General features: G+C 35.9%; 2 protein-coding genes across 2 annotated transcripts in view; one reads left to right on the top strand and one right to left on the bottom strand.

Annotated features, from left to right (window-relative positions):
• The window catches only part of LOC130235716 (AP-4 complex accessory subunit RUSC2), a 12,567-nt gene extending 10,698 nt beyond the window's left edge, over positions 1-1,869 (top strand). Inside the window, exons 10-11 of the mRNA XM_056466139.1 lie at positions 1-332; positions 422-1,869. The exon at positions 1-332 is cut by the window's left edge and continues 149 nt beyond it. Of these exons, the coding sequence (XP_056322114.1) occupies positions 1-332; positions 422-509 (420 nt within the window). The 3' untranslated portion in view covers positions 510-1,869. The remainder of the gene's footprint in view (positions 333-421) is intronic.
• Positions 1,870-2,340: 471 nt separating this feature from the next.
• Positions 2,341-11,330, bottom strand: cimip2b (ciliary microtubule inner protein 2B). Its single transcript, XM_056466140.1, has 6 exons — positions 11,182-11,330; positions 7,051-7,274; positions 6,811-6,965; positions 4,322-4,454; positions 2,580-2,801; positions 2,341-2,502 (listed from the first exon to the last, which is right to left on the bottom strand). The coding sequence occupies exons 1-6, from the start codon at positions 11,244-11,246 to the stop codon at positions 2,399-2,401; spliced, it is 903 nt and encodes a 300-aa protein (XP_056322115.1). The 5' UTR covers positions 11,247-11,330; the 3' UTR covers positions 2,341-2,398.
• Positions 11,331-11,549: the final 219 nt, after the last annotated feature.

Below are 11,549 nucleotides of genomic sequence, written 5' to 3'. Positions count from 1 at the left end.
CAAAGTAAGGAAAAGTCAAAACAAAGAGGATCCTTGTCTCATCAATTTCTAGCTCAGTCAGCTCAGATGCTTCAGATGAGCTCTATCCAGACAACCAGCAGGAGTCCAACAGGTCACAATGATGCCAGTAACATAGCCAGATTTAAAGAGACACAGTGTGTAATACAGAAGAAAGAAGATGAAGCAGCTAAAACGGAAAACAGTGAAATGCCCCAATCTTCAAGTCCTCTGGAGGATAAACACTTGAGTAAGCTACGATGGGCCAGACTCTTTGGCTCTGGAGTCTCTAATACACCAGTTTGGCCCGAAAAGTCCCAAAATAATCATACTAGGTTGGTAGTTGAGATTTCTTAAAACTTCTGATGAATTTACATTGTTAGATTTGGTTTGTTGTTATATTAAGACATATGTTGTCTTCCAGGAGGCCCTCAGAATGGCTGAAGCTTGGTGCGTCAAAAGTGGATCTGCTTGCTCAGTCAGTGTGGACAAGAAAATGGCCAGAGCGGTAACCATGACAGAGACACAGCAGATAAAGATGAAATATTACCTCTAAAGTGCCCACAAGGAGTATTGGCACAACTAATTCAAATTTAAAATCAGCTGAATGACATTTTAACTTTATAATATGAGGCTATTGAAGGCTTGATTCTGATTGGTTGATCAGAATCAAATTCTAAGGTGTGTGACTGTTTTCAAGACAATTCACAGCGAAAGTAGTTCCTGGCAGGTTTTGCTCATATTAACGTTTCACATAACTTCCGCCAAATCATTTTTCAACAATTCCTACACACACAAACAAACCAACCAAGCAAATAAATATATTACACAATAGTATAAAAATGAATAATGATTTCCTGTAATTCTGTATTATTATGATACCTACTCTCCTTTTCCCGCTCTATCTGCCATACAAGCACGCATACATACATTATAGACACGCATTCACTTGCAGAGAGACGTGCTTTCAGTGCTGCCTCGTGACTTAATCAATAATATAGTTTTAGAACGAAAAATGTACTTTGCAATTCAGTTGCAACTACCGGTACTGTTGAAAACGCAGAGACTCAGGTAATTCACACATAAATCACTCTCTCTTTTATCGGAGGCTCAAGTATCCATTATAAACTCTTAATTATATTGGAATTTGCAACTAAATAATTAAATAACATACACGAGAAAGTAATCTAATTTAATTTAAGAGTAAAACCCTGACAAATGTTTTGAACTAAATAATCTGGATAGTGTCTTTAGGTTTGGTAACAATAGTATACCTGTACACTAAGTGAAATAACTGACTGCGGTCTGTTTAATTATGAGGAAATAATCCACATTAAGAAATAAAGGTCACTCCGCTTTGCGTTATCGATTATAATCTAGTCAAGAAACGCTCCAGTGTACAATCCAATGCAATTGCACCAATTTTGTTCCTGGACAGAATGTTGCCTTAGTGATTTACCAATCAGGTAAATTTGTATTATAACTTAGTCTTTAAAAGTATCAAAATATTCACCTTTAAACTGTAAGCCATGGTGTGATGAAAGGTTTTTTAGATTAATTTATAACACAGCTAAATTAATAGTGCATGGTATATAACAAAGACAGACATTGACACTGTCAACAATCAAGCACAAAACTGGAGTTGAGGTCCCACCAGCCCCTGCACTTTATCTCTGTCTCAGGTCATTGTAATTCTGGTCATATCATTCCTCCTGTTGAACTATGTGGCTTTATTAAAAGTACATTTCCTCATGGTCTGTTTGAAATAGTTTCTATAACAGAAAATTAATTTCCACGCATGATACAGTTGCATAAATATCCAAGCATGACAAACCAATCATTTTAAATTTTTAGTATTCAGAGAATTACAACCGCTGGTTTTATTGCATTTTTGCACGATAAAATCTACTAAATACAGCTATTTTCTTTGATGAAGAGTGCATGCTGAGTAGTTATGCTGTATATTGCTGCTTTAACCAATTAAGTAGTGATATTTGTTGATGAATACATTTGTCCAAGTGTGACCCGTGATGTTAGTGATACAAAAAAGAGCTGATTAACAGTTTGATTTTCAGTGTTTTAAAATCTTTTTTCTTATTTCCTGATGAAGTTGTGCCTGATTGAACCCTTGTGATAATAAAGATTTGTTGAGTCATCAGTGTTTGTTTTGTTTGATTTGTATTGAAAGTGTTAAATGAATATAGTTTGAAGCAAATACATTTCTGTGGCTGGTTTAAATAAAAAGCGTGTCGATCATTTTATATGCCAATATTAAACCAGACAAATTCCAGCGCTTTAAAGTCATTGGTGAATCGGGCAATACATGAAAATGTCAAATCAATGTGTTGACCCATATTACTTTAATTGTCCTTAGGTGGATTGTGTGTGAACTGTTAGACCTTCAGCTCAGCCTAATTGCTCCTGTGTTCTTCTTCTGTGAAGCAGTGTGACCCAGAGCATTATGGGTGAGTTGCCCAAATGTATGGCCATACTGAAATCTGTATCCTGTTGACATAAAATGACAGATTTGCATTCCTCTACAACAGCATCATTACTGCTAAGGAACATAATAAAAAACTGACCTGGTATGTGCCCTGTGTAGGATGGCAGGAGACCTGTTTTGGAGGGGTATATTGTGGGTATCAGAGGTAAGCTGGAGGAATCCTCCTCCTGCAGGCTATATTTCTGCAGAGATGTCGGACCTGCCTTCATTTCCTTCCCAAACTGGATCAATGCCTTGTTGGTGATGGTGGGATATCCAGTACCAAAGAGAAACCGGGCTTTGGGGACATAACCAGTAAAACCTGTCGATATGACAGTTGTTGTAGAGATTTTGTAGAGATTTTGGGAAATGTAGAGCTAATTTCAAGCCAATAATTTATGGCTCTTAGAGCGTCCTGGGAATGTTAGTAAAATTCATCAGAACTCATAAAAGACTATACATTCACACTAATATCATTCATTCATTCATTCATTCATTTTCTTTTCAGCTCAGTCCCTTTATTAATCTGGGGTCGCCACAGTGGAATGAACCGCCAACTTATCCAGCATATGTTTTACGCAGTGGATGCCCTTCCAGCTGCAACCCATCCCTGGGAAACATCCATGCACTATGAACAATTAAGCCTACCCAATTTACCTGTACCGCATGTCTTGTGGGGGAAACCAGATCACCCGGGGGAAACCTACTTGAGCACGGGAGAACATGCAAAAAGGAAACCTAAGAATAACCTGTAGGGTATGTTATTTATGGTTGCAAACTAACATAAAAATAACGGTTAGGCAACATTTTGTTGCAAATATAAAGTATTTTAAAAATTTTTTTGTAGATCATTTAAAACTCTTTGCAAAGTTCTGGAAAAGTTATTTTATAGTTGCAAAAAATATATATACACTGCCGGTCAAAAGTTTGGGGTCAGTAGGATTTTTTAAATGTTTTAAAATAAGCTTCTCCTGCTCACCAAAGCTGCATATATTTAATCAGAAATACAGTATAAATAGTGAAATATTATTGCACTATAAAATAACTGTTCAAAAGAAGTTTATAATTTAATTTAATCATTTATTCCAGTCATTTTAAAGATGAATTTTCAGCTTCATTTCTCCAGTCTTCAGAGTCACATGATCCCAGAAATCACTCTAATGTTAATTATAATTGTTCTTATTAATTTCATTATTATTAATGATAATAGTAATAATAGCAATAATGACTTGAGTAATAATTTCATTTAAAACTACATACAATTTCCCCAGAGATGGGTTGCAGCTGGAAGGGCATCCGCTGTGTAAAACATGTGCTGGATAAGTTAATGTACATAATAAAAGATAATGTGCTGGTGATTCATTCCGCTGTGGCGACCCCAAATTAATAAAGGGACTAAGCCGACAAGAAAATGAATGAATGAATGAGTGAATGAATGACTACATACAATAAGAAAGAAGTTATTTAAAGTTTTAATAAATATTCAACAATTTAACAATTTTTTTACATTTAATAAATGCCACCTTGATGAACAGAATCATTTTCTTTTTAAAAAACTACATGAAAACAAATACCCCAAAACTTTGACTGGTAGTGTATCTATGCATTAGGGAAAGTTCTGTATTATTAACGTAAATAAGTACCCTGCAATGTTCTAGGAAGATTATTTTAGCTGCAAACGTAAAAATAACCATTTAAAAAAACATTTCTAGAATTCTAGAAAGACTAAACTGGAGTGAAACACTAACATCAAGGAAATGTGATGTGATTGCCTGGGAGCACTTTTACATTTACAGTGCATTTATACAGTGATTTGCTAAATTATACAGTGATCTGGCTAACCTGAGATGAAATACTTATGCGGGCTACTGTCCTCCATGAAGTACGGCGAGCCTGGTGGCTTCCAGGGGTCAGGGGCCTTGTATGGAGCTGGATCTTTAGAAAGGGCTATCAGAGGGCTGTTTGACCGTCTAGGCTGCAACAAAGGACAAAGATTATTAATTCATCATTTCATGTTTAAATTATGTGCTGCAAAAAAAACTTTGATACACAGTACTGATTTTAACATATGATACTCACAAATCTCATAGTTTAAACTAGGAATGCATGATGGAATACTGATTTTGAATGGAATACTGAATACAGTAATTTTCTCATTAAAGCAAATGAGAACACTACCGGTCAAAAGCAGACTTCAGTGGTCCCCACATATTTGAACTTCATTTCTGAAAACTGGACTAAAGCAGTTTAAATTAACTAGACCATCTTCTATGTTGAGCTGCTTTGACACAATCTACATCAGGGGTGTCCAAACTCGGTCCTGGAGGGCCGGTGTCCTGCAGATTTTAGCTCCAACTTGCCTCAACACACCTGCACGGATGTTTCTAGAAAGCCTAGTAAGTGCTTGATTAGCTAGCCCAGGTGTGTCTGATTGGGTTTGGAACTAAACTTTGCAGGACACCGGCCCTCCAGGACCGAGCTTGGACATGCCTGATCTACATTGTAAAAGCGCTTTAGAAATAAAGCTAAATTGAACCTCCAGACAGGGGGGCGATGTGGTGGCGCAGTAGATAGTGCTGTTGCATCACGGCAAGAAGGTCGCTGGTTCGAGTCTCGGCTGGGTCGGTTTCTGTGTAGAGTTTGCATGTTTTCCCCGCTTTTGCGTGGGTTACCTTCGGGTACTCCGGTTTCCCCCACAGTCCAAAAACATGTCAACTGGATAGGCTAAATTGTCCGTAGTGTATGTGTGTGGATGAGTGTATATGGATATTTTCCAGAGATGGGTTGCAGCTGGAAGGGCATCTGCTGCGTAAAACATGTGCTGGATAGGTTGGCGGTTCATTCCGCTGTGGCGACCCCAGATTAATAAAGGGACTAAGCCAAAAAGTAAATGAATGATTGAATGAACCTCCAGAATGTAGTTTTCAAATGGCTCTAAATAAGGAATTAAGGCCCATTCACACAAAGCATGATAACTGTAAAGTTAATGATAAAGATATAGTTCTAAAAATAGTTCAGAGTATTAAAGAATAGCATAGTTCACACCACAAATAGAATGATAAATATACAGAGGAACAATAACATCAAGATCACTTTCAGAATGATTTTTTTCCCAGCTGATGAATGATAAATCACTGAAAGCCAGTCAGAATCCATTAAAAATGAAAGCGCAATTGAAAGATACAGAAGACACTGTCGAGAAGCACACTGCTTGATGTTAAGTCCTCTTTTAAAATATTATTTAAAGTTAATAAATATCCTGGAAACAATTTGTTATACCATGGAAAATAATGATAAAAATACATGGAAGTTATGAAAGTCATACTGGCAAATTAATTTATAGAAGTACCACAGAAATCAAGTGCTAGCTTAAGTGTCTTAGTGTTGGCTTCTTTGAAAATGCTTTTTTTTTTTATTTCTTTTGAAATAACCAAGGTTGCATAGCTGCCAACGCCCCTGTTTTTCCCGGGAATCTCCCATATTTCAGAGCCATGTCCCGCCAACCTCCCATTTTGTTATTTCTCCCGGAACACTCCCGTAATGTCACATTCATCAGCTATCTGGTACAGCATGTAACAACCCCAGGTAGCCAACTTTAGTATAGTATCCGATCGCAACGGCCGCCTGATACCCAGTCCATAGTACAGTTACTAACACCACAATGCAGTTACTAAGTCAGTTCTCAACTGTGTTATTCAGGCAAACACAAACCGCCACCCCCCAATCCCGTTCTCCCAGAATTTCAGAAACAAATGTTGGCAGGTATGCTATTTCACTGTTTGATATGATAGTATGTTCAGATGCAGCAGTAGCACACTGAGGACACCTGCTGGTTACAAGGGATACTGCTGAAGTAAAAAGTTAATTTAAAAATAAACAGATCGTTATTGTTCATCTGTGTGGACACATATATTTATCGCTATATTTATATTTATCATGCTTGGTGTGAACGGGTGTTCGTGCATTAAATGTTGATATTATTTTATGTTTATATTTCTTCATGTCTGAGGGAAAAAAACATTATTTTTGACAAGGCAGGTGAATAAATCATCTTCAATTTTTTCTTCAGGAAGTGAAATAATCTCAATAACACCATATGAAAAAAGGTCCAGATATTGTACTCTTATGAATCAGGGAATTTTCACAGCTTGCCTCAACACAATGAGGTGATAATTGCCTGAAATCATGTGGTGTCCTGATTACAGAGCTTGTTTAGTAAAGGTGTTTCTTTTCATTCACAGGGCATGTGACACTTGACCTGCTTTGATACTGGATATTTAGCATGTATAATTAACCAGGGTGACCCAGCCTAGGAGAGCTGTATAACCTACTCTGAAGTCCGGAACACTGTTGTTGACAGGAAAAGACAGGTCAGCAGAAGCGTTGTGAAGTCTCTTTGCTTGCTCCTGGTTGAATTCTGACAGAGCATCTCGACAGGTCTCTGCATATGTTTTGCAGATGTAGTTTTGGCGCAATGGGACGAAACCTTGAAGCACAGTGAACAGATATGGAGAAAGTTAACAGTGCTGCAAAGTACACACCAAGTATAACAAACCCATGTTGTTGATAACCTGTGTAACCCGGGATCATTGTTTCCAGGTTCCTGCTGGCTCCATGTCTGCTCCACCAGATCTGACTGCGGGATGCTCTTTCCTTCTCTGTGGATGAGAGGGGACTGGTTTGGAGCACAAGCCTCTGTGAGTGGGACACGTCTGGCGAAGTTAGAAGCTTTGCTGTCAGCTGACCATAAGTCTGGCCCACATGATACTTCAGCTGAGGACAGTAGCCTGCATACCTAAACACAACCAGTAGCAGAGTTGTCAATGTCAACTGGGCATATACAGTTGAAGTCAGAATTATTAGCCCCCCTTTTAATTTTTTTTTCTTTTTTAAAATATTTCCCAAATGATGTTTAACAGAGCAAGGAAATTTGCACAGTATGTCTGATAATATTTTTTCTTCTTGAGAAAGTCTTATTTGTTTTATTTCGGCTAGAAAAAAAAAGGTTTTAGGTCAATATTATTAGCCCCTTTAAGCTAAATTTTTTTCCTGATGGTCTACAGAACAAACTATCGATGTACAATAACTTGCCTGATTACCCTACCCTGCCTAGTTACCCTAATGAACCTAGTTAAGCCTTTAAATGTCACTTTAAGCTGTATAGAAGTGTCTTGAAAAATATCTAGTCAAATATTATTTACTGTCATCATGGCAAAGAGAAAATAAATCAGTTATTAGGCAAATAATTCTGACTTCAACTTTATGCACTCAAATTTTCTGGCTGAAATGACATTTTATCTTAAAGCGATAGCTCACCCAAAACAACCCACAAGCTCCTTTTTCTTTTTTAGTTAAACACAAAAGAAGAAAGTTGGAAACATGTAATAATTGATTTCCATAGAATTAGTTTTTACTACCCGGGAAGTCGATGGTTACAGGTTTCTAACATTTTTCTAAATATATTCTTTAATGTTCAACAGAAAGAAACTCATAAAGGTTTGGTAACACTTGAGGGTAAATAGTGAGTATATTTACATTTTTTTGTGAACTATCCCTTTAATAAATTGAATTATATTTTATACTTTATGCATTATTTGACAGCTGCTGCTGATGATGAAGCGATATTTCCTTAATATTAGACACTTTAATATTAGACATCTAACCCTTATTCCATGGTGTATATGACTTTCATCTATAGATAAATGGTCTTGAAAACTGTATTTCAAATCCACAGAATGCCAGTGCACAATAACCCAATATTTCCACTTCATAAACCACACAAGGGGAACATGACAGTAATCCATATGATCCCAGTGAATAAATTGATTTCAGATAGATTTTTTAACTTCTCAAAATAAAAACAATCACTTACACCATTTAGGTTCACAAATTCACACTTGAAGTAAATGCCACATTGTAAAGTGTGATGTATCAAAGACTATAGAATACACAACACATGTCACTCATCTTTTTGAATGGGGAACTGTCAATATGGTGAATAAAGCACCGCCTGCTAGTACAGGAGCCAATTATCGATCACTATATAGTGAAAAAAGCCCGCCTTCTAGTACTGGAGCCAATCATCGATCGCTATAGACTATATCGCTATAGGGGCTTGGACCAGATGTGAGTTTCTACAGATTTTGTGTGATTTGGATGTTTAAAAATGAAACTAAAGACACAGTTGTTGTTTAATTTTATTGGTGATTCATAATATGAAATTTAATCGTAAGCTTGACAAGCAACTTTGGAGAATTTGATTTTTCCCTATTCTAACAGAATGCCCGAGCATATTGCCCGAGAGGCGTTTCAAAGATGGCCGCCAAGTGAAATGACTTGCCTTAAAGGGACTTTGTATGTATCCCTTTAGGTATCTATTTCACACACACATATAAATGCAATTACAGACATCTGCATTGTCACATGATCCTTTAAAAATCTTTCTAATCGGTTATATGCACAGCTAATGTGTTTTAGCCTTTGATAAACTTCCGGTGAAAGCTTAATGTGACTGTTTTCAATTTCATAAGGTTCCTTTTACAGCATTGATGTTGCAACGTAATTGCAATGCATTCAGTTAAAAAGACTTATTTTTTAGCATTAATTTAGTTGTTCGAGCGTAAAAGGAGATAAAAGACTGTGTAACCGCTAGCGCCGTCAGGATCAGTAGGCGAGAGCAAAAACTCCATTGAAAATACTGGGGAAAAATAACCTGTCATATTTTAAAGACATGGTGGGGGGAAATGTAATTTAACGCAGCACTTCTTGACCGGTCTGAGACCCACTTTATATCATTTATCTATCAGGCAGCGAAGATCACTGATTTTTAAAGAAATCAGACCTTAAACTTGGCTATTTGATAATGCAAAGAGTTCACTGGAAGCACTGAGGCTCGCTGGCTGACTGAAATTAAAATTCTGTGTGCATATACCCCATTTGCTGCTACAATCAGTTACTATTGTTCATGTTCAAGTTATTATTAATGTTGAAATAATTTTTTTCTGTTTATATTTTTGTGTAATATGTAAAATATTTTACTTTTTAGCATTGTTTGCTGCACATTTTACAACATCTTTTGTAACACTATAAATCACTTTATTGTTCGTTTTGATTAAATAAATTTGATGGTGATTAATAACTGTTAATTTAAAAGAAAAAATCTCTTAAATATTGTAGAATATCACTAAATATTACACATTATACAGGGTCATACACATTTTTACAACTAAAAGTCCATGACTTCTCCAAGACTTTTCCAGAACTTTCAAGTACATTTTCATGACATAATGTTTCATGTAATGTCTACATATACATGGTAAATAATGAGAAAAATAATGACGTTCAAATTTATTAAAGAATATCATAAAACACGCAACAATCTATTTTGTTTAAATTTGTTTTTATATCTATATAAAATTTATTTAGGTAATGCTTACACAGCACTAACAACGTGAGAGCAAGTTTTTGGCCATGCACAAAAAAGAAGTAAAGACAACTAAAGTTAGGGCTGCCCAATATATCTTTTCAGCATCGATATCGCAATGTGTGCATCCGCAATAGTCACATCACAGGATATGCAATGTTGGGATTATAGTTTAATATAGAGTTTAATCATAATGAAGTAAAAGTTTATCCTCTTCAAGGCCTGTGACTCTATTTCAAATTTTAAAACATCCCGCCACACTAAATTTTTTGTTTCTTTAATAAAGATGAAATAATATACAATGAAGATTATGTAGTGTTGATTATTTAATATCTGTACCTGAATAGTGAATACCTGAAAACTATAATTCACTTTTATCTTTACTATATTTTCTTTATCGTTGCTTGTAATTTATTTGTTATATATTATTCGAGATTCACTCCCCTACAAAATCCCCCCAATCAATCCAAATAAACCTGTTAAATCATCTAATAAAACTGTATTCTCATCGTAATGTATATCACAGAAATACAAAATATAGTAATGTCAGATTTTTCCAATATTGCACAGCCATAAATCAAGTATACAGACATTTTTCCACTAATTTCCATGACTTTTCCAAAACTTTGTGGGTTTTTCTGTTTTTCCACAACTTTTCCAGGGCTGGAAAATGCCATGTCAAAATTTCATGACTTTTCCAGGTTTTCCATGACCGTATGAACTCTGATTATATCACTGAATATCACACATTACAGCTCCATATTACTGTCATTTAACAGCCTACAACAGTCAAAATCCAAATCAAAACAAAACAAAATGCATTGGACATTCATAAGAAACTTATCCCACACACAAGAGCAGTTTAAGGACACAAACTTGACAAATGTGTTGAGATACAACTTCTGCACAATTTCTTTATGTGTGGTATCCATAGTCTAAGCAGAATTCTTAACTGAGGTACAATGAATTAGAAAATAACACACAGGATTTGAAAGTCCCGAATAAATTAATACAACAAACATCTTTCCATAAAATGAATGATGGATGTTTTAATCTGTGAATCCCGGGTGGTTAAAGTTGGTACAAAAACTTTAGACACACAGACAGAGGTTACTGAATTCCTCCACATACAACTGAAATGAGAAACCCTTCATTTGACTGATGTTTTAGGTTACATTCAGTAACGTTACAATTATTGGAACAAAATATATAATTCATATAAATATAATTCATATATAAATGAATAAATAACAGTTCAGAGAAAAAAGTCTGAACTCACCCTGGGATGTACTGCGGGTCTGGTGTCACCAGCACTTTGCTAAATTTAGGAGGAAACCGCTCCATATTTTAAAAGGGGCCACAGACCGTTGTGAATGTTGTGAAGCGGTTGCTAGTGAGGGAGTCAAGGTGAACTGCGTCTGTCAAGAGCGCGCAATTAGGTGACGTTACGTAGCGTTTCCTCTTCTCTTCCCAAACGCGAACCACCTAAAACATACGATAAAATCATAAAATAATGTACATTTCTTGTGATTCAATTAAATCATTTGTTAATAAACCTGGTCTATCATCACTAAGTGAGTAGTACCAAAGTCCCTTTAAGTGTATTCTATAGTCTTTGGTAGCACTGGGTTGCAAAAACTGCTTAAG

This window comes from Danio aesculapii, chromosome 10 (genome assembly GCF_903798145.1).
Source record: "Danio aesculapii chromosome 10, fDanAes4.1, whole genome shotgun sequence".
Classification (NCBI taxonomy): Eukaryota; Metazoa; Chordata; class Actinopteri; order Cypriniformes; family Danionidae; genus Danio; species Danio aesculapii.
The sequence above is the reverse complement of the archived record's forward strand: the minus strand, read 5'-3'. Positions and strand labels throughout refer to the sequence as shown.